The sequence below is a fragment of the Gossypium arboreum genome, chromosome 3 (assembly GCF_025698485.1).
Source record: "Gossypium arboreum isolate Shixiya-1 chromosome 3, ASM2569848v2, whole genome shotgun sequence".
Lineage (NCBI taxonomy): Eukaryota > Viridiplantae > Streptophyta > Magnoliopsida > Malvales > Malvaceae > Gossypium > Gossypium arboreum.
This window is the reverse complement of record NC_069072.1, coordinates 3,435,697-3,463,239: the sequence shown is the minus strand read 5'-3', so window position 1 is coordinate 3,463,239 and position 27,543 is coordinate 3,435,697. Positions and strand designations below refer to the sequence as shown.

The window sequence follows — 27,543 nt, the reverse complement described above, 5'->3', positions numbered from 1 at the left end:
GTAAGTTTTGTGGATATGACATGCAGACATATGATGTTCTACTTAGGTTGCATATGGGGCGGGAATTATGGTACGGAGGAAGTATATGAGGATCGCATGGTTGCCTGACAATCGCGGATCCACCTACGGCTTTTAAAGCCCAATATGTAAATAAAGGTAGTTCCGCAACCAGGCTACCATTGGTGTGAGGGCTGGGTGGGTCGATATTTATGTCCTCACATGGTGTGACGGGGGACGGAGCTGGTGTGTAGCGGATGGATAATTTGGATAGGATTACATTACATGTTTGGTGATTTCTCTTTGAATGCTTGTTTTTCATCAAGAGTTGTACTCACTGAGTTTGCGAAAACTCACCCCCTCTTTTATTTTAATTTCAGGTGATGCTCAGTAGAATGTTTGATGTTTGGAGGGACTCTGGGTGGCCGGCTAGCAAGATAATTTGGACTTGGTTTATTTTTAAGTATTTAAGTTGTTATTTCTTTTGGAGTGTGTTCAGATCAGATTGTAATAAGGTTTTCATTATGTGTTTATAACTTGAATTATTATTATTATTTTCATTGCAAGTACGAGAAGTTGAACATGGATTTCTTAATTATAGTATGTTTTCTACGTTTCCGCAACTAAGTTTTTAAAAAAAAAAACAAATGCTTTAAACAAGGCTTTCGTAACTGAAAGGTTTTTTTTAGTTAACTAGGGTTTCTTTTATTTTAAGAAGGGTTTTCAATGAAAATACGGTTTTCGCTAAAACACTTCAATGTGACACACCAGATTCGGCCATAGCGTATGGGCTGGGTTTGGGGTATTACAGACGTGACCTAACTTCTTACAATAGCAACACCTTTTATCTCACTTTTTTGATGCTACTAAACTGAAAACTTGTCTATCTACCATGCTATCCAAATCAAACTCATTGTCGAGCTTGTCTTTACCCAACAACAATTATATGGGCAACAACACGGTTATTGTTCGGGTTCATTCTATAATTTCTTAATTCCTCCGCCAAAATGTCAACCCTTCTTGTTGTTTAGTTTTTATCTTTTCCATAGTTCAAGTAATACTGACAATTTTTCTTTGCACAAGACATTTACACATTACCGTATTTATTACAATATAAACCTTAAACCTTAAACCATCTAACCATTTCATTTTAAGCTTAATTGTCAAGTTCAACTGCCAAAATTGACATTAAGCCTTTATTTATTTATTTTGTGTAATTGTGCTCCAAAGCACTTAGTTGACAATTATATAGTACAATAAAAGTAAACAAGTAGATCATCTCATCTCTAGTATCCTTGTTTGCCTGGACATGCATTTTCATTTCTATTGTTCACTACCTGACATACAACACTCATTTGAAAGTTCTTCAAACTTCTTTTGTATTTCATGAACAGTTCCCAAATTGAAACATCATCTGGTGCCGACCATGATTTTTCTTTGGACATAAAGTTTGTATTCGGCTAAGGAATAAATCCTAAGAATGAACCTTAAGGAAAGTTATTTTGGAAGAACGATCTTACATGTAACATTGGAAATTGTGTAGACACCTTAAGGTTTTAGCTATACTAATTTCATATTCCTTGCTAATTCTATGGTGTGCAACTCTTGAATGATTTTATCAGAGGAGCGCATTCATTACTTAACTGGACAACCATCAACCATTATTCCCTTGGCTGTTGGACAAGTTGCTAACTCACAATGTTCACCTTCCGTGCCCCACCATGTCACACTTCTATTTTCCATTCCCACTGAAAAGTACAATAGTATTGCCATGAAAGCTACCCCAGCATCCAGAGCTGCCGAGAGAATGTAATTGTACCTTTGCCACCACTTCTTCCGGTAACGGAATACGAAGAAGTTGAAAATGGTTCCAACTAAAATCCAGGCATTGTAGTTTAATGGTGTTGCTGGTGGCATCATTCCTGTTGCTCCTAGAAGAACTGGAAGGTTAATTAGGGGAATCCAAGATTGCTTGGGAAATGTCTTGTGCAAGAGCCAAACAATGACGGGTCCTAATGCTCCTCCTAAAAAGAACCAATTCATCGCCGGATAGTTTCCTAGAGATCCAAAGATCCGCTTCGGGCCAACCAAACCCCATATAACTGATGCATCAAAGAAGACTCGATCACCAGGACATGTCCAGGGACTATTGGCGGGGAGGAGATCGTCCTGGCATATGTTCTCGATAGAGTTCAGCAACCACCATGCCACTGCTATGTTGATGGTTCCAGCAAGAATTGTTCCTATGAACTAGATAAGCAGATGGAAATGCAACAAAAATAAACTGTATCAGCTGTTGTGCACTTAGAGAGATGGCAGGGAAACCATAAAATCCTTAGATAAGTTAATATTAATTTCAAATGAAAACCATATTATCTATCTGATTAGGAAGTTTTCATTCTGTTATCATTTGTTTTCCTGCTTTGAATCCTGTTTCCTTCTTGGAAGTCCTTTGAATTCTTAGTGATAGTTCTTCTCTATAAATATTTGTAAACAACTACTACTGGCCTTTTTTCTTCTTTCATTGAGATATATGTTGATGCATCTTAGTCCATAGGTAGAAGAAAAGTACCTGAACTAAGAACATGGATCTTGGAGGTATCTTCATATAGTGTCCTAGTTTGAAATCATTGAGGAAGGAGACTGCTTGAGCCATGCTCATATAACCATAGGTTTTGAAGCAGACATTCGCTATAGGCCTTCCAGGATATATGAGACCCATGACATACTCTGTGATAATGTTCAAACCAGGTGTCTGTACATGATGAGTGAAAGCAGTATTAGGAAAATAGCAGATTTCCCAAGATTGATAATATTATTAAATTTTCGTGATCTCGTCCTGGGGGTGGACGGCATTTTAATTTTATTTTCTAAATGAATTGATTTACCTGGTTTGTTGTAGCAGTTATGATACTAATTGGAAGGGTGAAGATAAAGGCCATTGCACCAGCAAAGAGGAGTCCCCACCATGGCATCTGCACCTGGTCATTCAAGAAGATGCAGAGCACCAGTGATACTACAAAAGTTGCAGCAAGCAAAGCGTAAAACCACCAGGAAGGTATGTCCTTGTATTTTCTCATCAACCTTGTATGAATATCCTCCTTTCCCGTGTGAGAAGCACGATACCGGTCATATATCTCTCTGTTGATAACAATTTGACAATAGTGATTTTTCTGAAAATCTAAATTTCTTAATTTAAGAACATGAATTTACTTTTAGGGTTAGTTTGTCTTTTCAATAAGTTGACATGGAAAAAATCTCTGCTTCTGCCTTCTGCTACTGCAAATAAAGTTTTCCATAATTGGAAGAAATAACTTATTTCTAGCGTGGGAGTAAAGGAGGGGAGTGAATGTTGAGAGTGATGGATATATATTTTTGGAAATATTGGTTTATGATTAAGTTCAGTTATGCAAATTAAAAAATGAAGTCTCATGTAAGGAAGCGTATAAGAATGACGAGTATAAGTTTACCTTCCATAGAAGAGGGCCACATGAGTCATTGTCGATGCAATAGTGGCAAAACCGAACCCATAAGTGAGAGCGAAGAACATGCTTAGATTAATTCGACCCTGCTCTTCATACTTAGCTAAATCAATCTCAAACTTGTCATTAACGATAGCTGTTATGTTGTACTTTTGTCCTTGGGCTGTAAACAAGTGAGAAGAGAATATGGGAAATCTACTAGCATTGTACAAATCTAGGCCCCAGTAAGCTACAGGGATTGCTATGTAAATTATCAATACATAGCCCACAAAAACATTAGCAATGGCAAAGAAAGGACTGATGAGTGGACTGAACAAGAAAGATGCCACAGCAGACCAATCAAGCGTGAAGGCTCCTAGTCCGAGTCCCTTCAGACCTGAACCGATTTGCTGTGCGGTAACTGACTTGGAGAAAATCCAGCAGATCCATGAGATGCTGGTAAGGGTTGTGAAGAGGTAACCCGGGACCAGGTACCATACGAAGCTGCAAATTAGTATAATGAGGAAGAACTTTGCCCTTGTCATCCGTCGATCATTTTTATCATCTTTCTCATGCAAAGCCCTGCAAATCCAGGTCAAAGAATTCACAATTCAAGGTACTACTATTTTGCTTAGCCATATCCTGAATGCCTGCATATTAGCATATACAAGTTTAACATGTGATTTAATGAGCATATATACTTTCATTTTTTAGCATCATAGGGTTTAAACATCATGAAGTGGAATGACTGTAGGATTTCCATGGTCCAACAGACATGCATGACAGTATGAAACTATTTCATGTCATTTATTAGTGATTTTTACTAAATATCCATCACTAATTTTAGGTGCTAAGTTTCTTTCACATGCCGGCCCTCCCACCAAAGCTTTGATTAAACATTTACCAACCGTGGTTTGGGTGTTGCCTTTTTTTTCCCCTCTCAACCAACACATTAATTTCATCAACAGCTCTTAATGGTCTTGGGTGGACCTCTGAAAATGATATTAAGCTACAAATCAAACGTGCTAAATTTCATTTTTTTGACCTATTTGTAAACATATATATATGTATGTATGTAAACATGCTTTTTCAGTTTCTCCACTCGGCTTCCTCCCATGCAGTTTTGTCAAACAAAACGGAATGGTTTTGCCGGCCCATTTGTAGTTTTGTTCGTTGACTCCAGCTGGTAGGCTTGTTTGAGTTGACTAGAGTCGCCAAGACTTGTTAAATTATTCAATTTACTCTAAAGTGAAAATTTAAGGGTTAAAAATTAAGTTATAAAATCTGTTTAGTATACTACTTAAAATTAAGAATAAAATATAATTAAGATGTTTAATTAATATATTTTAAAAAAATTAAAGTTAAAGTATTTAAAGGATAATGAAATAAAATAAAGATAATTGAAATCTTTTACATTTAAATCATTACATGACCTTCGATAAGATCTTTTTCAAGATTACGATTTGGTAAATAAAATTATTTAAATTGAAAAATAATATTTTTAACAATGAATACTAAAATGTACTCGCTTTTGCTTTGGCTTTGAGCAAATGGGGATGAAAATCATGGTCCACCTCACGTGAAGGAGGCGCCGCAAGAGAGGGACATGGATGGCATGTGATACGATCCAATGACCATCTCCAGCGGTGCTACCATTGACTTACAACAATGACATACGCAGATATCAAAAATCAGGCAAATCAAGCAATGTATTGATAGTGTCCTACATTCCTCATTTTCTCAGTTTTCTTTCTTCCTTGGTGCTTAGCCATTATAAAGTTGATTTTGCACGCCATATGAGCCAAAAAACGAATAGATAAAACTAAAGACAAAGGGCATGCAAGTGGGAAAGCTCAGTAATGATTTAATATTCGAAAATGCCTTGAATATTGAACCCTCTATCCCTGTAATCCTCTTGATGCCTACGGATTACATAGTGTCTTCTTTGTTGCTTCTTACATTTTCTAGTCCATGATTGAAGCTCTGATCTATTTTAGAGTAGACTTCACTGGGTGAAAAATAATATATGTTTTAAAAGATAAATGAATTAAAACTTTAAAAAATATTTTTTATTGAATATTTGTTTTAAATAAATAATATATTTTAATAAATAATAATTATTAATATAATGATATTTTTTGTACTAATTTTTTATGAAATGTTTAAATAAAACAACTATAAATGAGATATCTAAATATTAAACTTGAGTCTCAGCAAATTTATTTATAAATATCTTACCACTATTTATATAAATATAATTTTAATATTTATTTTTTTACTCACATAATGAGTGTGACAAAATCTAGTAGTGCGATACCAAATTTACTGTTAATAGCGTATAGATAAGTTACACCAATGCCGGAAATTAGGAACTTACCGGAAAAGAGAGACCTGCACCAAAGTGCTAGGCCACCACATGTGAGCTGGCTCCACCACATACTTCCTCAGGAGCCCAGCCCAGCCATATCCTAGTACCTGCACCACTCACCATCATGATAACCCATAGATTAGCAATAGCACTTTCTTTGGACTATCTTTAGTTTTAATTAGTGACATAAATGATAAATCCAGCTAATTAATAATTAACAAAGCAAACCCATGATTAATTGACTATGACAATCTAACTACCAACTAATAAAGCTTATTAAGTACCAATTGGAATCAACTTTTTCCTCCCAAGGACTTGGGAATTTGCTTTTCTTGCATTTGAAACCAGTAAAATTAAAGAAGGAATCAAATTTAATAACTATTCCTTTTTTACGAACAAGCAAAGCTTAGTTTAGCTATGTCATTTTAGTACCTGAGTGGTGATAATGAGAAGCCAACCGGCTAAGAACGATATGTTCCGACCATAAAACGCTTTGATAATGTTAACTATACCAACCGCATAAGCCGACCCGTTACCGAAAGCACTTCCGGCATTGGCAAAGATGCAAATGAGAACATGCTCTTTCATGTTGAATGGACCAGGATTCAAAGAAAATCTTTTCGACCCGAAACCCGGGATACCGAACTGGGTTTTGGGTAAGACAGAAGCCATGAAATGGCCAATGGGAAGTGTGGAAACTTGGACTGTGATTTGGGTTATAATGAGAGGCTCTGTTCTGTAAGAGAAGAATTGGTTGAGAAAAGAGAGAAGGGCGCATGAGAACAAGCCTAAGAACCACATTCGAAAGGTCCATACGGGCAAAGTGGGGTCATCGGTGTTGGTTACAGTTAGCCGGACTTGTTCGATAGGGGAGATCTCGTCGTCTTCGACGTCGTGGTTTCCACCGCTGGTGGCATCATGTTTCTCAGGGTCTGAAGATTTGGTGATGGGATGAGGGGCTTGTATTTCCATTGAACCCAGGGTTAGAGCTTGGAAATGAAAGTCGAAAGAGATTGGGTAAAGCTTAAAATAGACGGTTGTATTTATTAATTCAAGATGTGAATTTGTAAGAGTAAATTATTGTGTGTGTGGGACTTTGGAGCCTCGACCGGCATAAAAACAAACTCTCTTGTTCCATGCCAATGAGTTTTTTCTGACTAAGAAAATGAGTTTTTCTACTCAAATTTCCGATCACATAATTAAAAAAATGAGATAAATATTTATCGCATCTTATAATTTAATCAACTGGCACTTTTAACCAAGGTTAAGTTTCCTTTTCTTGTCATATTTGTGTGTTTTATTTTATTTTATTTTTCACTTAATCTGATTTTTTGTTCACTATGAATTATATTAATTGATATTGTACTTAATTTAACATACATTTATATGTAACATATACTTATAATTACACTTTCTTTCTACTAATAAAACTTTCAAAAACATATTCTCTCTTCTACTTTTTTTCTTCTTATTTTCTAAAAGGACTTCATTAGAGAAATTACCTTTCTTGACCAACTTTTACTCAAATATAAAATTAATAATTTTAATTTTAAGATTAAATATAAATATTTTATCATTTGATTTATAATTGAATAGATAAAATCATTAAACATATAATTAAAGTTTGTATAACTCAATTCTTGTTAAAGAAATAATACAATGGTAAAATTAATAGATCTGTATAAGGCTTAAGATATGGACTATGTTGTACAAGTAAAATCCGTATAGTAATGTACTTCTTCTATTTGACATTGATTAGAATAAAATTTTTTAACCTTTAAATAAATATAGTCGAAACTCCTCTTGTATCATTTGATTTTCAATATTAATGAATTTTCTTCTCCTCTATCCATAAATTTTTTCGATTCTCATAAAATCTCTGTGTTTTATTTTTTGTGTTTTATTTTTTATTATTATTTTGTGATCATTCTATAATACTATTATAAATGTTGAATATTATCCAACAAAGTTAAGTTAGGGAAGATGACTAGGACTCATTATCTGATTTTCTATGAAGGAAAAAAAGAAGGTTATGCAAAATTAAAGGCCAATTCATATGATAATGTCGGCTGACATCAGAGTTGAAGTTGTGATGTTACAAGTGGAACAGGCTGTGATTTTTTTAACTATTTCTTTTAATGGGATGAGAAAGACGTCATAATTAAATAAAGCATATTTTCAGTAATTAAAGTATATATGATTGCTAGGATCATTCAAGGAGAGTTAAAATAGAGGAGATTATCAAAAGCTAAAAGTTTGTCAATTTATATAAAGGGATTTCCAACGAAGATATTATGCTTTCTCATTATTAGACAACAAAAAGTTGGGAATTGTTATACTTTATGTATACATAGCCTTAAGGGATTGTTTTATTTCTTAGAGATGCTGTTTGTGTAATTTAAGCTTGGGTTGAGTATTCAATTGAATCGAGTAAAAAAATTTCGAATTAGGTAAATTGACGAAACCTATTTTAACAACTGAATTTAATTTAAATTTTTTTCGAATCAAATAGAAATTGAGTCAAAAAATTTCGAGTTAACGAATCATATTATTTATACTCAATGTTGCATTTATATGGATCGTTTATTTAACTAATAGACGAAGTACAAGTTTATTTACTTACATAAACAATATAATAGTTTTGCTTTTAACTTAATGGGTAAACATTTATCAAAACGATATAGTTTAACCTTTTCTTATTCAGATTTTCGCATAGCTTGAATTATGTAATTCATATTTGAGTTAAACAAAAAAATTGGTTTTTTATTCAAGTTTATCCAAATAACTCGATTAATTCAAATAACTCAAACTATTTAATTCAAATTTTAATTTTTTATTGAGTTTTCGAATCAAATCGGATTTTGCTCACTATTATTTCTCGCCACCAAAAAATTTAAATTTAAATGAAATAAAAATTAAATAAATAGATAAATTAAAATGAATAAAATTGGTAAATATGAATTTTGTTTCAATTCAGAAAAACATATTTATTTACATATTTGTAAAATGAAGTCATATAATAAAGGATTTAGGTAAAAATTAAACCCGTTTAAAATATGAATCGTGTTCGGGTTTAAATATTTAAGGCTCAAGCTCGGTTTGTTTTAAGTTTATAATATTTTATATTATGTACTTTTAATATATTATGTAATTTATAACACATTAAAAAATAAAACTATACTAAATATATAATATTATTCTAATGTAAACATTAAAATAATGTTAAAATGGCTATATAAAATTTAAATAAATAGAAAAATATATAAAATTATTAAATATTAAATTAAAATAATATAAATTATTTTTAAATTAAAAATAATATTGGTGGAATTAAAATGGATTTAGATTAATTTTTACAAATATAGACAAACTTGAGCAAAATATTATGCCTATATTTTAGATTGGGCCGACTTAAACAAATATAAAATATGTTAACATTATACTTAGATCAAATTAGATTTAACCGAACCCAACTTGACCCAATTCATGAACACTTCTACCAACTATTACAAACCGTCAAATAAGTCACTAATTAAATACTTTAAAACAATTAAAAAGAAAATTGAATCTCCCAAAAAGAATGATCAATTTACCTGAGTGGTGATGATGAGCAGCCAACCAGCCAAAAACGATATTTTACGTTGATAAAAGGCTTTGATAATAGTAACAATCCCAACCGCATAAGCAGAGCCACTCCCAAACGCACTGCCAGCATTTGCAAATATAGAAATAAGTACGTGTTCTTTCATGTTGAACGGACCAGGGTTCAATGAAAACTTTCTCGACCCTACACCCGGAAGCTTGAACTGCCTCCTCGGCAGCACCGCCGCCATGAACTGTCCGATCGGCAGTGTGGCTACTTGGACTGTGATTTGGGTTATTACTAGTGGTTCGGTTCTGTAGGCAAAGAATTGGTTGAGAAAAGAGAGGAGAGCACATGATATGAGGCCCAAAAACCACATCCGGAAGGTCCATACTGGGAGCGTCGGGTCGTCAGTGTTGGTAACGGTTAGCCGGACTTCTTCTATAGGGGAGACATCGTCACCGGCTCGGCGTTTTCACCTTTGATGGCATGGTTTTCGGGGTCTAAGGCGGTGGGGTGAGGAGGGACTTGTAATTCAAGAGAGGCCATTATGAAGAGCAAGTCGGTGGTTGGCAGATTGGTTCCGTAGGAAAGACTTGCAAGTAACATGGTGTTATATATATAGGATTGTCATTTTATCTTAAAACTATATTTTCATACTAACAATTATATTACATTTTGTTCCTCTATTTAGAAAAAAATAAATTAATTTTTATATATTGAATCAAAGAATAAATTAATTCTTCTATTAAAATTTTATTTATTTTTACTGTTAAAAATCGATCCCTATATATCAACATGAGTACATATCACTACTTGATTATTTCATCTATCATGCCAATTTTTTATTGTACGTAGATTAATTTATCATTTTATTAAAAAACAAAATACAATCTGATTTTCCTTTCATGAACCTATAATGGAATAAAAAAGTCCATAAGTGTAAGTATAATATAATCAAGTATTAATTATTTTTTAATATTTTTCGCTTCTGTTTTATGATTCATGTTGGGGATTCGTGACTACCTGTATTAACAATGTCGTCTCTAAAGCTCAAACTTAGATTATCGTTTTAAAAGTATAATACGTCTTACCAATAAAAAATATTTTATGAACAATTTTTATCTTATTATTCATATGATGTCCCCTTTTTCATGCTATAATAATCAAATTAAAAGTTTCAAATAACCATCCATAAAAAATATAGAGAGAGATTGGAGAAAAAGGGATGAGGTGACTGATTTTAATTAGTGGACCAAAAGTTTCAAATAACCATCCATTAACTAGTCATGTTTTATTAAAAGGTAGTAAATTGATAATTAATTTTTTAAGGATGAAAAGATAAAAAAAAAATTAAACACAGGTGGTTTATAACAATTGAAAAGATTGAGTAGGTTGAATTTTATCAAAAAGGGTGAATTGATAAAATTTTATCGAATTTTGTGTTATTGACTATTAACTATGAATTATATGTTACGCTTTTTAATTCAATTTTAATATTTTATTTTATTTATTTAAATTATTTCGATAACGAATAAAACATCCTACATTCATCCATCATTTAAATTGAATATAGAATGCCACAAAAAATAAAAACTTTTAAAAAAATCCTTCATATGTACTTTTTCATGCGTCAAAGATCATAATCTAAATAATAATCTCAAAACAACAATACTTCTATGAAAAAAATTTATAATATTATAATAAAGTAGAAAAGAAAAAAACCTTGGGGTCTAATCAAAAGATGGCAAAAGATACTTTGGGCTGACATTCAACTCAAAATCGTTACTTCTAACAATATCAATCATGTCATATACAACTGTTTTTTTTTTCATTTTTCTAGTTGTTTGAAATAACCTTTGTTTAAAAGTGTTTAAATTTTAGTTAAATTGAATTAATCGATTGAATCAATTTAATTCGATTAATTGGCTAATAGTTAAATTTATTTCAGCCAAAGATCGATTAATAGTTTTTTAGAATTTCAGTTATCCGTTAATTTAATTTGAAATCGAGTAATTAATTAAATTAACCAACCTTAATAATTAATATTATGTGTCAGTTTCAACTTTCAAGACTTATATAGTGTTTTTAGTTATGTAGTGTTTCAATACATAAAATTTTGGTTAATTCAGTTAACATTCAATACAAAAACATATATTTCGGTTAATTTCAATATATTTTTTGAACATGTTTTATATTTGTTTTAACTAAAAGATAAAATATATAAATTCGATTAATCGAAATATTGCGCTTCAGTTAATATTTTTTGAAAAATTTTCGATTTGGTTAATAGTTAAAAATTATACAATTCCATTTAATTAATAACCGAATGACCTTTTAAACACCCTTACTTTCGAAAAAAAATAAAAATCTTCAAATAACCCTTCCGAGATCCCATATATAATTAAACTATAGTATTATGTATAACATAAAACATATCAACGTAGGTTATATAAAATAAACAGTCTTAAAATATATATTAAAATATCTAATTTTATAAAAATATAAAATATTTTTATACACCATTATAATTAGCTCTTAATAATTGACAAAAAACAAAAACAAAAAAAAAAAATCTTAGCTCATAGTAATTTAAATGTGTGGGCCTTGCGATTTATACTTTTGTCTTTTGGAAAATTCAATTCCACAATTTGACCTTCTTATTCAAGTTAAACAAGTGGTTATACTTGTCTCCCCCAATTCACATTGTATTTTGTTTCTTCATTTAATTATTCTATCATCCACATTAATTTATAATAAAAAAAGTAACTAATTTATTAATTTTTAAGTAAAAAATAAAATATAATCTAACTCCTAATACTAAAATCTCAATGATATATTTACCTAGCAGTGTATTATTTTGATTTTGAGAAAAAAAAATTTATGCCTACTAGATTTTCACATGTTTATATGTGTTGCAAGAATTTGGAAGTGTGAGCCGTGCTCATAAGTCGTGACATGGTAATCGCTACCATATTATATCAATTGTATTAGTTGAAACATATTTTTTAGTTCTCAACTAATATCAAGTAATTTAAGTTATGTTTTTATTTAAAAAAATTATTCTTTTACTATTTCGTGTGTTTCGACCAATATTAGTTTGTATCAACGTGTAAATTTAATCGTATTGATACAAAATTTTAATATTTTAAATTTAAATTTTATTTTTATGTTAAAATTTTAGAAAATTGCATTTTAATTTAAAATATAATTATTAAATTAAGTTATTAGACCTAATTAATATTTTTTTAAAATTATATTTACATATAAATATATGTAATTGAGATATATTTACACATCTATAAAATATAATATATTAAGAAACTAAATATACGTACATATCAATAAATTCAAAAATATTCTATGGTATTTATATATATCAGTATAAAAAAAGCGTTACGTCCATTGATACCATGTTGATTACTTTAACTTGTAACTCAAGTCGTCAAGCATGAGTCATGCTAGCCACGACCATTCTTATTGAAGCTAGAGGTGTCCATGAATTAGGTCAAGCCGAGCTAAAGCTTGATCCTAATTTTTTTTCAAAATTGAGCCCATTTTCATCTTCACCCAACCTGCCCAAAAAATGTATTTATTATTTAAATTTTAATATAATATTAAATATATTTTTAATTGAGATTTTATTTTATAATATGTTTTTATTATTCAAATTGAATTCAAACCGGGCCAAACTGACACAGCCCATAGACAGATTTAAATGGCACCATCTCAAGACCTTATTTACCAGCACTCAAAGTCAACTTAAATTTGGAATAAATGGGCTTAATAAATAGGCTCGGACTGCAAAGTAGACCATCATATCATGTCTATGAGCCCTAATCTCCTGTTGGGCTCCACTTGTGAAGTGGGTCTTTTAAGCTTCTAGGCTTAGCTTTTAGGTTGAGTTATCACTCATCTCTTCGGCTCCGTCAAAGTTTACTTTCTTTCTTTCTTTTTTTTCTTAAATAATAAAATTCTTTTCACCCCACGTAACCATCTTAGTATTATATGTCCAACTTGATATTAAAAACACTACACAATTTGGACTGAATAAAAGAATACAAATTAGGTATCAAAAAGAAAAAATATATAAATTATAAGGAAAATGTAAAAAAATTAAAATATATGTTTTCGATTTAATAAGTAATAATAATAATGTCGATCAAGTCATGGTGAATCAATGATTTTTTTTTTTGTTGATTTCAAGTTTTAGTTCACGTGAAATTGAATTTCAACAATCGATACTCTTATAAAAAATAAAAATTTTTGTTATAAATATTTTATTATTAAATAGATTTTCATTAAGATCAATATAATTTTTTAATGAACTGTAACACTCCAATTTTTAGTGGTGTCAGAAACAGTGATTTAGGATCACTAAATCCGACAAGTAAGTTTGAAAATTTAATAAATTAATAATTATGGGTCAAATGTGAATTTAGAAGAATTTTTGAATTAGTGAATTTTGTGATTAAAAAAAAGAATTTAATAGGTAAATTGGGTCTAAAACGAGATATCGAGACCTCAAATTTATAAGCCAAGCCATAAATATTTTTATAAATATTTATGGAGTGTTATTGAGTTAGTATTAAAGTTTCGTTAGGAAATTTTAATGTTTGGATAGTCAGTTAATTAAAAATGACTAATTTGAAAATAGTGCAAAATTTGTTAAATTGTGAGTAAATAACTTAAGTATTTAAAAAGAGAGATTTAAATAGCAATTATGCCCAAAGGATAATGGTTGGACGGTTTGGCTATGAAATAAGCAAGAAAATAATGTGAATAAGGGGCAAAATTGGAAATAGTATAAAAGTTAGTAGTTAAAAATGATGAAATTGAAAAATCTAGACATTTCTTCATCTTTTCTCAGCCAAAAACGCCATAGCAGGTCTCCTATTCTGGTTTTTCATATTTTTACACCATATCAAGAATCCGAAGTGAATCGTGAAAAAGAGAAAATAGCCTATTAGTCCCTAAACTTGTACGACTTTTACAAATTTACTCAGGTAAGTTCATATGGCTAAATTCAATGTTTTGTTATAAAAATTTCATGAATACTATGGTATGCTATTGCATATGAATGCTATTAAATTGTGATAATTGTATGGTATGCTATTGCATATGAATGCTATTAAATTGTGATAATTGTGAAATAATATTTGAGAAAAAGTACAAATTAGGTGGAACGATAGATTTGAGTACTTTCGTTCAGTGGCTAAGACGAATTGATGGAAAAGACCATGATTGGACCATGGCAACATGTGATATGTGATTTCCGTATAAGACCATAGTTGGGCTATGGCATCGGTGTGATATGTGCTTCCATATAAGACAATAACTGGGTTATGACATTAGTGTAATGTGATTATGTGCTTCCATATAAGATTATATATGAGATATGACATCGGTGTGATATGTGATTCTTTATAAGACCATATCTGGGATATGACATCAGTGTGATATGTGATCCGTGTAAGACCATGGTTGGACTATGGCTTCGATGTGTGATATGTGATTATGTGCAAGATCATAGTTATATTGTGACATTGTGAAAACGAAGTACTCAATTCTGTAACTGTTCTCTAAATTGATTAAGAAAAGTAAGCGATAAATGGACCCAAGAGATTGAAATTGATTATTTATTGATATTGAGCTCAATCAACTAAAATTTGTCATTGATTTTGTGATTGGCAAGAAGAATTAGTGAAATTATATATTGCATAATTGTTATAAGATATTCGGTAAGAATTATTTTCTATGCCCATGAACTTACAAAGTTTACATAAGCTTACTCCTGTGTGTTTAATGTTCTTTGTAGATTGATGTGAAATCAGTGGATCAGATTAACACATCAGGGCATACTATCTAGATTACTTCGGTAAATTTTATTGTGCATCTTAGGTTTATATGGCATGTATAGGGTTTAATTGAAAAGAAGTGAAAGTGTTATAAACTTAGTTATCAACATTTTTCACTAAAATAGGTTTGGACAGCAGTAGTAGTCCAACTTTAAAAATTCACCGAAAATTATGAAAATTGAATTAGAGGTTGAATAAAATATGGAATTAAATTATATTGAGTCTAGTTTTATATAGAAGAAATGGTGTAAGCATAAGAATTTTATTTTATGAGATATTTGAATTTTTGTGAGACAAGGTAGATTGTTTTCAGAATCCCCTGTTCTGATTTGGGAAAATTATTAATAATTATGGGTTATAATTTATATGCTTAAAATCCTTGATGAGTATATTTTTTAAAGAAACAAACAGGAACTTCATCCGAATCCGATATGAGGAGATAATTAATTTTTAGTGAAGAGGGGTCGAAATTGTCAGACAGCGAAACAGGGGAGACTTTAAAGAATAAATTATACTTATTGGCTAGACCAAAAATTCTGAAAATTTTATGGTAAGAAGATATGTGAGTCTAGTTTCAGAAAAAATTAGTGAATCTTAATTTGGAGTTTCGTAGCTCAAGATATAAATAATTTAGTGACTATGACTCAAGTGGACAGTTTCGCTATGAACAGTAAATATCATGAATTACTTGAAAATGTTCTGAAATTTCTGGTAATGCTCCATAACCCTATTCCAGTGTTTGGTTCGGGTTAGGGATGTTACATGAATGGTCTGTTTTGATTAAAATGGGCTTGAAATCAAAAACAAATACACAACAAATACAGATAGAAAAAGAAGTTCAAATAATAAAGAAACAAGCAAAACACGGTGCAAATCTAGAAGCTTCGTCCAAACCCTTCAGTGACCAGCAAAACTTAAAACGACCAAAAATCATTTCGAGATCTTGCAATCAGAGCCACCAAACAATGGAAGGGAGTTGAGATTTACTTTTAGAGTAACAAAAGTTCTAGACCCAAAACCACGAATAGTAGAGGAGGGCAACTACGGTGGACAATTGAAACAATGGTCTAAATCTGCCATTTCCAGAGCTTGAAACAGAGCATCTTCAACCTAGAAAAAGTCTTCAAATCTTTTCATCCCTTCACCCATCATCTCACGCGCTACTGCATTCCTTTCTCTAGCAATGAGCTCAAAACCACGTGCATTTAAGACTTTAATATTCATTAGAAGTAGAGTTTTTATATTATTTATATTCTTATTTCTATAAATATACACTTTAGAAAAACAAGGTAGATATCCCTATTTATGAATAAAAATACGCTCTCTTTAGATATTTAAATATTTTGATTTTAAATTCTTATAATTTGATTAAAATTACGAAAGTGTTATTAACCTACTAGTGTTGATTAAAAGGAAATTTAATAGGTTCTAACGAGTCTTATTAACCTACTATCGTTTAATGATTGTATTATATCTTTTAAATCAAAATTATAAGTACTTTGATTAAAGTGCCGTGATATTTTATAACATATATATGGTATCAAATTTTAGTACAATGTAGATTAGATAACTTCCAAGCATCGTATGATTTTACTATTAATTTATAAATGTTATTATGAAAGTAGAATTATTTTAGCATGCTTGAGATAATAGCTAGGGTGATGATAATGTTAAAAATCTTGGTATATTTCACTATGATTTATCTTGTTATGGCATATTTATTATAATCGTAGACTAATCATAACAAAAATGTGAACATATAGATTTTGAAATGAAATACATGTATGTTTGCGATGGTTATTGTGAAAAAAAATATATTAGTACTTGTGTCAAATTTTTATATTGAGATGTGAGCTTTATCCATATAAATGTTTAATTATGAAAGATCCACTTTGGATTAGTTTAGTGGTTTAAATTAGGCATAATTTTATTAGCCTAATGATTTAAACAGGCATAATAACTTATTTAATCCTCTAACTTTACAAAAAGTCATTTTAGCCTGCTTTTTTTTAGTCATTAAACTTGTATTTTTTTGTGAAATCACCCAAAAATGAACGAAAAAATTAATATTTTTTTAACTTTGTCGACGTTGCATACACGTGAATGACACGTCAACATTTAATTAATTTTAGAATTTAAAATGAAAAAACCATTTTAAAAAATAAAATTATTAATATTATTATAAAAATTATAAAAATATTTAATATTTAATATTTTTTAATTTTAAAAATTAGGTGTGATATTTACGTGACAATCCATATGTAAACTACATCAACCAAGTTAACAGTCATTAACTTTTCTATTTATTTTGGGATGATTTGACAAAATATAAATTTAAAACTAAAAGAAATAAACATTTTAACCAAATGATGTTTTCTTTTTAAGTTTAATGGCAAAATAGATTATTTTACGTTTAAAATACATTTAGAATTACAATTTTTAATAACATTTTCATTTAATAGGTAAAAAATAAATAAAAGTATCATTATTACTATAATCCCTACATTTAAAAAAATTACTTTCCAAAAACATTTTATAAAATATTAAATACCAATTTAGGTAATAAAAGTAAAACCCTTTGACTTTTACAAAAGATTTAAAGTTAAGTTGAAGTTTCTAGAAATCCATCATCATTATTTAAAAGATAAATATTAAAATTAGATATTAATTTTAATTTAATATATAATTATATATAAATTTATAAATATTTAAAATTTTAATTTTGATTTAATTAAATATATTTTAAAAATAATATATCAATTTATTTTTATATTAAATAAATATATAATATATAAATATAAAATAATGTTTTATAATGTTAATTATTTATAAAAGATTGAATTAAATAAAAATTTACATATAAAATTACATAAAATAAAAGTTGATATATATAATTACAAAAATCGTAGTTGATGTATAATTTGAGGTTTTTCTTCAATCTAATAATAATATTCTTATCTTGTTGTTGTTCCCGGCAGTTTTGCTTATCCATGATATTCGTAATTTGAATTATTCAATATTTGTGTCCATATTGTCATGTTTGGTTAGTTAATTTACTTTTGAAGAAAGCTAAACAGGAGACTCTTGGGATCTTTGATCTTGCCTTTTCTGGATAGATTTCAACAGGCTTTGCTTATTCTGATCTGGGTTTTCTTGTTTAGGCCAAGATTCTTTTTTTATTTTTTATTATTGAGGTAAGTAATTAATCTTTGGGAGTCCCTGGCTATTCATGATACTTATTTGGATTTGTTTCAAGTTTTGGTGAATAATTCTGATCTGGGTTTCTATCTTTTGGATCTCTAGAGTTGGTTCTACTTTCATTTGAAGCCATTTCATTTTCAAATCTATTCTATCACCCTGTTTCATTGTCTATATTTGAACTTGGATTGATAAAAATATGGGATTTTGCTGTTGAAACTTTACATTTTACCTCCAAGACTCAGTTTTCCTTTGAACAATCTAAAACCCCAGTGGATTCAATAGAATAGTAGAACAATCTTGATTGGTCAAATATAGTTAAAAAGCCATGGATTTAGCTCAGGAAGAACCAGCTGGGGATGGGGAAATGGAGGAATTGGTTAGGGTGTCAACTGCTAAAATTCCTAACGGGGAAAATCATCTCCAGAGAACACATTTTCCTGGTATGGTGAGAAAGAAAGCTTATATTTTTGATGGTCTTGGAAATTATTATAACAAAGAGTGGGATCTTGCTGAAGGTACTGGCCAAGAGTTTTGTTGGTACCATGTAGAACTTCCAAAAGGGAAACAAAAGCTATCTCAATCTGCACAATACCTTATAGATGTTCTTTGTCCACCACTCAAGCTACAGGACATTCTCTCCCTTGTTAGTAATGGACCATTTTGTGGGCATGTTGATGGAGCTCTCGTCTTTCGGGTTAATTCACCTGGTCCTCCCTCTAGTAACTTTACATTTAGGTTAGCTGCAAGGGTTACTAAGAATTCAGTGATTACCATTTCGTTGGGACGTGTTCCTAGATTAGGTTTCTCACCCGTTGGACAATCTCTCCTCTCAGAGATTCCCAGTATTGAAAGTCCATCTTATCATAGAGGAGAGAGGAATGAAGGGAGTGGGATTGTTATTAGGGAGCATGTTCTCGAGTTCTTATTGACTATGAATCACTCCGAGGAAGCTGATAATCCTGTTCCAAAGTCTGTCTCGAACCTTGTTGTTCACATCATCGATACACACATGGATCACCTACAAGATGTTGTTACTAAACTTGAGATGGAGCTGGATTCTGTGGAGCTTGAACTGGATAGAGGTAAATTTCATCCAAGACAATTTTATGTTAATTTGGTTTATAGCTTTTTTAGTGCTATGGAATGAAATAGTTTTGGATTCCATCTATGAAATTCATATAACTGGTTTAAAGATGTTCATTAACACTAAATGAGCTTGCGAATATTTGAACTGAAAATGAAAGTGGCTTTGCTTTCATGAACTTTTAGGCCATTGTACTGTTCAAATACTTAGGATCAATACCGTTTATGTACATTTTCCTTCAAACCACCCGTCCGAGTTCTTGTAACCTCTTTGTCTCTTTGGGTAATATCCAAAGCATTTAGTATAATTGCATTCGTGAGGATGCTTTTCCAATTACTGCACACTTTTTTTTTTTTTTCGAAGTTGTATGTTTTATTCTGGCAATGAAGTTTCTGTAGATGAAGTTTTAATTATTCTGCTTTAACCTCAGGTGGATTTGCTTTAAAAAAAGAGATGCTAGACGATAGACGGTTCCCCAAAATGCATCTAAATTTGCAACGTCTCCTGCAGGTAATTTCTCTTTCCAACTTCGCTTTTAAATGGCCAAGAGAGCGGAAAACGATCAAGTTGCCTGATGGATGGTTAATTCTTACCCTAGACATTTCCTTTGAGGAATTATTTTAACTCAAAACCTCTATTGAAGAGCAATATAAAAGCCAGAAAGGAACCAGGACGTTGTTAGGCTGGACTCAATGAGGTCCCTTTAGCATGTCGTAGCTATTAGATTCTAGAGATTTCACATTTTAAGGTTACCAAAAATCTGGTGATAGCTTGTGTTTGTACTGTATTTTTGCTGATTCATCCATGGGATGTGATTTGGTTGAAACTCCCACTTATTTTAAAATTACGAGAATTAAACCCTCTTTGCTTTTATCTATTTTCCGAAATGCAGGTGATTGCCCATGGGGAGCAAGTATTTCCTCGAGTGAAGGAAAAATGTTCTTCTAAACATTGGTTTGCAAGTGAAGACATCGGCTCCCTTGAAGAGCTTATTGGACGCTTGAGGAGGCTGAAAGAGAATGTAGGGTTTCTAGCAAATCGTGTGACTGCAATTCAGGCCGGTTTGGATAGCTGGCAGTCTGAGCAAATTAACAGAAAACTCTATTATCTCTCTTTCCTCTCTATAATATTCCTTCCTTTATCCGTCATCACCGGAGGTACCACTTCGATACTTGTTTACCAATACCTCATTATATAAGCTCTTATTTATTGATGTATCTTAGGTAAGCATCATGGAACACTTTGCTTTTTTGTTTATTTCAGTGTTTGGAATGAACGTGGGGGGAGTTCCATGGACTGTGCAAAAGGATCCTGCACTAAAAGATGGTTTCCGCAATGTCATGGGTCTTTGCCTTGCGATGTTGCTTCTGGTGTTGCTATGCTTCATTTTCCCTGCCCTTTATTCCCGATTGACTGCCTGGCTTCGGAGGAGGTCTTTGAAAAGAACTTGGTCACATAACCGGAGATCATTCCTCAAGAGAACCATCGGACTTCAAGAAAGAGGCGGTTACCTCAGGATTTGACAGAGTTAAAAGAAATTTGTTTCCCGGGTATTTCTGTTTGCTGCTTCATCGATCACATATGCAAAACTGTACTGTTGGATGCACAAATATTGTTTTCAATAGCATCATTTTAAAAATAGGAATACTATGTTTATCACATCCTCCTATTTAGGCTAGTTGTGACGAAGGCGCTTTGTTAGAGGTGAGTCCTATTCTTTCGTCTGTTTTGTTGTATGTTGTATCATTTTTCCTTTTAAAGGTTCAACTGTGCAGGTGGTTCCATTAAAGTTTGACAGTAGAAACATTGCAATCCCGGTTTCAAGGTAGTTGCAACTCACCAACTCTAATCTGTTTGAGTTCTTGTTTATACATTTGATGGTTTTTCGATTATGCTGTTGTTTGCTTTCGAGTCTCAGCTTTAGCTTTTAGTAAGGAATCGGGAAAAGTCGAGTTTATTATGCTCTGGAAACAGGAACTTGTCTGAAATTTTTAATGTACTACTAGAAACTGCTTAGTGAAAGTGTTGAAAATGAGGTGAAATCATGGTCGAATTTACAAGGTTTTGTAGGCTTTAGGTTCGAGTCTCATCGGTGATTTACAATCCAATGTAAGTTCTCACTAAGACCTACGGCATGCTCCCTAAAACGGGATAACTTTCTGTCACCTAAACATTTCATTTTAGAAATTTGTGGCAGATTTTAGTACCGACTTTTGAAGTGAGAAAAATCTCCTGAAGTGTTGCTTGGTATGCATCAAATATGGAGTATTCCAGTAATGTTTTGAGGGCTTAATAAGCAATTACCACATTTACTGTGCAATTTTCCTTTAAAGAAATGTCAGGTAAATGTTTTTTTTCACCATGTTGTAGCTTCATCCATAATTTTCAGTGTCTTAAAAAAAATCAGTCATTGTTGAGAACGTTTAACAAAAGGAAAAGCATCCAATCCCAATAAATTTTCTTGTCACCTTTCTCCTTTTTGGGAAATAATATCTGTATATAAAACTTGAGATATTGTGAACAAAATCACGAGGTTTATGGTGTGTCATAAGAATGTCATGGGATTTTGAAAATGGTTACATCTTTTTTTTGGCCTTTAATTTGGTAACCTTTTTTAGATTAGAGTTCGTATACTCTGAATTTAACAATTACTCATACATTGAGGGTAGAAATTTTTTTCTTAGTCTTTAAAAGCCCTAATACTCAAGCCTCGATGTGAGAACAATTGTCAGTTCAGATCCCAATATGAGAATAATTATCAAATTCAAAAACTAACTTGACAAGAAAAAATTCAAACCCCAATGTGAAAACATTTGCCTAGTTTAGGCTCTAATGTGGGAACATAACTTAGACAAAAAAATTCAAACCCTATTCTGAATTAACTGTCAAGTTTGTACCTCAAACAATAATTTAACACGTTTTGAAAAAAATGAATCTCAATGGGTACCGTCTTATAAACATGACCAAAGGTTATTAATCATAAATGAAAATGTATTATGTATTTGAATTTAGAAATTTAAATAATTATAAAATAATATTTTAAATAGAATATGGGTACTAATTTTAACTTAACCGTCTTATAAACATGACTAGAGTTTATTAATCATAAATTTAAATAATTATAAAATGATATTTTAAATAGAATTTTGTTACTTAAATAAAAGAATGTTACTGAAATTTTATGGAATTATTATATAAAACAAGATATTTATCAAATATATGTAAAAAATGATTCATAAAAAGTATTAATTTTGTATTAATACAATTGTTATTGTTTTACAATAATATATTAAGTTTAGAAGTTACTTGTTTAAATTATAATCCAACATATACTCATTGCTTGGGATATTTTTCAAATTGATACTAATTTAGTAATAATAATCATAAAGAAAAAAATACATAAGAAAATGGAATTGTTGTTATAAAATTTATATAACTTAAGAGATAAATATTGATTTAATGTAACACCCCCTAACCCCAAACCGTAGCCGGAACAGTGTTAGGAGCATTACTGAACCTATTGGACAACTTACATAAAATACCTATGTTCAACCAATCTAAACACATTTAAATATGCTCAAAACTTGCTAAATTTACACATTTTATATATTATCCAATACTCAATTCTAATTACTTATCAAATATTATCAAATAAATCAAATTCATACTAAATTAGTCAAGTCCTATTATATATCATTACCAAAATCGAAATCTACTTATTTCACTTTTACATTCACCATTCAAAATGTCACACATAAGACAACCTAGGTACATGCCATTATCAACAATTAACACGCTTTACCTCGTTGAATTCGGGATCGGCCTGGGATGTTGATTCGACATTCTCACTTTAACTTAACTCACAGCACGAAATAAACCGTGATTTGAGTATGGGTATACTTAGTAGTATTTTTATAATCCGAACACTTAATAAAATAAAAATATAACAAACACTTAAAATTATATAACAATCATAACTATTCAATTATTTAATTCATCGGATAAATGTTAGGAAGGTATGGTATTTCTACTAAAAGATTCAATTTATTAGTGGTGGAAAATATTGATTTATGCAGTGACTATGAAATGGTTATTTGAAATTTTCTGAAATGAGTTCTGAAAGAAATATATATATCAGTCAGAGGTTTTTTGATCAAGAATGCAAAGGGATTCTTGAAGCTTAAACAGGGTCATATGATTGTAACTGAGTATGAAGGGAATTTATTTGATTGAATAAGTATATCAGAGGGTATATTCTGATAGAAACTATTACAAGTGGTTTGAAGATAGTTTAAATGAAGACATAAAGCCGAAGAACGTAGAATAAATAGTGGAATATGTGTTGGATATGATTCTTTTGATCATTATCTTAGTGATTGCTTGGAGAAGTTGAAAAAAGATATTATTCAGAGTTCAAGATCGAGTAACACAGCTGCCAGAGGTAGATTACTTTGTAACTCCGGAAATACGAGTGATAATCGAAGCGTGACAAAGGACTTCATTGAAAAATTTGGAGAATGAACATCAGCCAGGGCATATGTTAATTGTATATAAGGAGATTTATCTCTACTGGATGTTATTACAGGTACTTTCTTCTTTATCGACACTGATATGATTATTTTAAATTGATCTTGGTTGATCTATTCCTATAACTGCATGAGTTTGGTATCCACTAAAGATTTGCCTGATGAGTTTACTGAATTGAAGCATTAAATTTTCCGGATCAGTATTTATGGGCTGATAAGATCTATATGAACTGTTTGATAATGATACTATTTTTTTCTGATCGATTTGATATTATTACTATTTGATGTGATCCTGAAAATGGAATGGTTAATTCTGCATGATGCTATGGTAAATTTTAAGCAAAAGTATAATATATTGCAAAGTTAGGATAATGAAATGTTTTGTTCAGAATCAGAGAAGATTGAATGATTTGTCTTTGTGATATTAATAATATCAACACAGAAATGTGCCAAAAAGGGGTTATAGTACTTACTTTGCTTATGTATTGAATATTAAAGTATTTAAGTTAAAATTTATGTCAGTGGCAATAGTATGTGAAAAATTTGGATATGTTCCCAGAAGAGTTACTTGGATTACTATTGGTTAAGGAAGTTAAATTTGCTATAAATTTTGTGCTTGAAATGGTATTGAAAAGTGTATTTGAAATCATAAGTTTTCTGAAACTAGTCGGTTATTACCAGAAATTTGAAAAAAAGGGATTTTTGGATGATATAATTATTATAGAAAGATATGGCATTGGAATGATTTGATAAATGTCAGCCAGGTTTTGATTAGTTGAGAGCTCAGCTAACTGAAGCACTAGTTCTGGTTTAGTCTAAAATCCAATGAAGAAACTTGTAATTTCCAGGGATAGCAGCGTTTTGATACAAGAAAGAGAACTAATGGTTTATGCTATAAAAAGTTAGAATCACATGAGAAGAATTATTTGATACATGATTTGAAAGTGGTAGCTATTGTCCTTGCATTAGAAAGATCATGATTTGATAAATGATTATCATTCAGGAAAAGCAAATAGAGTTATGTATACTCAGAATTGAAAGTTTTGCTTTGTGTTATGAGTTATGAACACTCAATTGTTATCACTTGATGATGGTTCAATTCTAGTTGGGATAAAAGTTAAACTGAGATGATGGTTCACTTCTAGTTGGGATAAAAGTTAAATTGACTTTTCTACGGAAAATCTGCAAAGCTCAGGAATGTGATAATGAGTTATCAGTTATATGGGTATAGAATATAAATGACTATTGATTAAAAACTTCAGATTGGATCTGATGATTGCCTGTTATTTAGAAACAGAAGCTGTACTGAAGAATTTAGAAACTTATACAAAAGATTTTACACGAAATTTATAGTAGTAACATGTCTATGTATTTTGGAAGAAATAAGTTGTACTGTCATTTGAAGCAAATGTGTTGACGGTTTGGAATGAAAAATGATATTCTGAACTTGTACAAGAATGGTAGGATAAAACTGAACATCAGATACTGATACCTTCAGGACTGTTACAGCAGTGATGATATAAGAATGGAAATGGGATAGTATTTCTATGGGTTTGAAATGGAATTATCCCTATCTTCGAAAAAGAAAGATGATATTTGAATAATTGTCAAAGGTATGGAGAAGTTTGCATATTTTATTCCGGTATGAATAAGTTTCTTACTTAGTAATTATCTGAAATATGGGTTTCTGATATTGTCAGATTCATGATATGTCAGTTTCTATTATTTCTTATTGAGATAAATGGTTTACATTCTGATTCTAGAACAAGTATACGAGATTTTGGGTACGCGATAATAGTTTTCAGTACTATATGAAGCTCTGTATGATTATGAATGTAAAACTTCATAGTATTTGACAGGATGCAGCGGGAAAATGAATAGATAGAGTTATTTTGGTTTGGGAAACTGAAGAAAAATAAAAGTTATTTGAGATAGACTGAAAACAGCTTTTGACAGACAGAAATCGTATGAAGACTTAAAACATTAGGAAATTGAGTTCTTGTTCTATTTGGCTATGTGAAATCTAACGACCCAAATTTCAGTGATATCGGAATAGTTGTTATAGGCCAATTTTGGGCCCATTTACATTAAACCCCCATAAGCCCATTTACATTACAATACCCGGACCCCGATCATCTAAACCCATTAAACCCCTACCCAATACCATTAACCCACTTAAACCTCAGCCCGTTTCATAACCCCAAAACCAACCACTACCCAAACCTTAGCCCAACAACCTAAATACCCCTAAACCCATTTACAAATTAAACCCAATACCCATTACAAAACACACCTCATTGAATTAAACCTACCCAATGAAGCCCAAACCGTTACAACCCAATACCCATTGAAACCCTAGCCACCGCCCCATCACCAAGGGTCACCTCAATGAATTAGCCTCCCCACTTGCCTTTTTTTGGCCAACCACCCTTTGCACCCCATGCCGTCTGCCACCATTATCTGCTCCACCTACAAGATCAAGCAAACACAATGTAAAGGCTATAAAAGCCGAATGTAAAAACAAAAAGGGGGTTCGACAACTTTAAAAAAATATATACAAAGAAAAGCATTCAATTTTTAAGCAAAAAAGATAGCGATTCCATCAATAGTCAAGAGAATAATCACCAAATCAAACACAAAATCAGAGAAACAGAGAACAAAAATCGAAACCAAAGAACGAAGGTGATTTTCTTTTTTTTCTTATATTTTCGAATCGATTATTTTCTTTTTTTTCTTTTCCTACTTATAACCATATACATATATATATTATATCATTTAACTAAAAAAAATTTACCTTTGCACGGTGGCTGGCGCCGGCGAAGGACGGCGTCCGACGATCGGCCGGTGACCGGCCCATGGCCGGATTCCCTCTCCCTCTCCATTCTCTCTTCTTTTTTTTCTTTCTCTCCTCACCAAATGATTTTTTTTTTGTTAATTTTGGCCTTTATATAGCCTCCCAAAACGACGTCGTTTTGGGGGCTGCCATTTAACCCCAAAACGATGTCGTTTTGATACGACCCGGTCTGACCCGACCGGACCCGCCTCAGGATCCGCGTGTTTTTGGAAAAGGGGGAATTTGCGCGTGCGGTCCTTCCGCTTTTTCAAGCTTTTGCAATCAAGTTTTTTTTATTTTAAAATTTGCCCCAGGAAGTTGTCGCACTTTTCAATTTAGACCCCACTGATATGTTGTGTTTTGATGGGAAGGAATATTTGTTATTTTAGTCTTCCTAGGTTATGCGCGTGTGGCATTTTGATCCTTTTTCTTTATTTCTCTTTAAAATTGCCCCAAAACTTTGTTTTTGTTCAAAATTTAGTCCTTTTTTTTAATTTTAGTTTATTTTCGTATTATCTTCGTTATTTTATTTCATTTTAAATATTATTTGATTATGATTATTATTATATTAGTGTATATTTTATTTACATACATATATGTATTTATATCTATATAGTATTTTTTAAAATTAT

The 27,543-nt window shown here is 31.1% G+C and overlaps 2 protein-coding genes across 3 annotated transcripts; one reads left to right on the top strand and one right to left on the bottom strand.

Annotated features, from left to right (window-relative positions):
* Positions 1-1,359: 1,359 nt before the first annotated feature.
* LOC108476185 (oligopeptide transporter 4) lies at positions 1,360-10,010 on the bottom strand. Of its 2 annotated transcripts, none has more exons than XM_053025417.1 (6): positions 9,420-10,010; positions 5,836-5,933; positions 3,468-4,040; positions 2,886-3,138; positions 2,570-2,752; positions 1,360-2,247 (listed from the first exon to the last, which is right to left on the bottom strand). In XM_053025417.1, the coding sequence occupies exons 1-6, from the start codon at positions 9,786-9,788 to the stop codon at positions 1,633-1,635; spliced, it is 2,091 nt and encodes a 696-aa protein (XP_052881377.1). In that variant the 5' UTR covers positions 9,789-10,010; the 3' UTR covers positions 1,360-1,632. The 2 variants fall into 2 exon arrangements, with proteins under 2 accessions (XP_052881377.1, XP_017633800.1); XM_017778311.2 differs by lacking the exon at positions 9,420-10,010 and adding an exon at positions 6,259-7,015.
* An 8,171-nt stretch (positions 10,011-18,181) lies between these two features.
* On the top strand, positions 18,182-21,612 carry LOC108474516 (uncharacterized). The gene is made up of 4 exons (XM_017776464.2): positions 18,182-19,550; positions 19,983-20,062; positions 20,445-20,709; positions 20,816-21,612. Exons 1-4 carry the CDS (start codon positions 18,794-18,796, stop codon positions 21,073-21,075), a joined length of 1,362 nt encoding a protein of 453 aa, XP_017631953.1. The 5' UTR covers positions 18,182-18,793; the 3' UTR covers positions 21,076-21,612.
* Positions 21,613-27,543: the final 5,931 nt, after the last annotated feature.

Bases quoted from the DNA above. Each gene is read 5' to 3' on its own strand.
- LOC108476185 (XM_017778311.2), bottom strand. From the start codon at position 6,798: ATGGAAATACAAGCCCCTCATCCCATCACCAAATCTTCAGACCCTGAG. The intron at 3,139-3,467 runs GTAAACTTATAC...TGTTATCAACAG, and splicing joins GTGGCCCTCTTCTATGGAAG to AGAGATATATGACCGGTATC. The intron at 2,753-2,885 runs GTAAATCAATTC...CATCATGTACAG, and splicing joins TAACTGCTACAACAAACCAG to ACACCTGGTTTGAACATTAT.
- LOC108474516 (XM_017776464.2), top strand. From the start codon at position 18,794: ATGGATTTAGCTCAGGAAGAACCAGCTGGGGATGGGGAAATGGAGGAA. The intron at 20,063-20,444 runs GTAATTTCTCTT...TCCGAAATGCAG, and splicing joins ATTTGCAACGTCTCCTGCAG to GTGATTGCCCATGGGGAGCA. The intron at 20,710-20,815 runs GTACCACTTCGA...TGTTTATTTCAG, and splicing joins TTTATCCGTCATCACCGGAG to TGTTTGGAATGAACGTGGGG.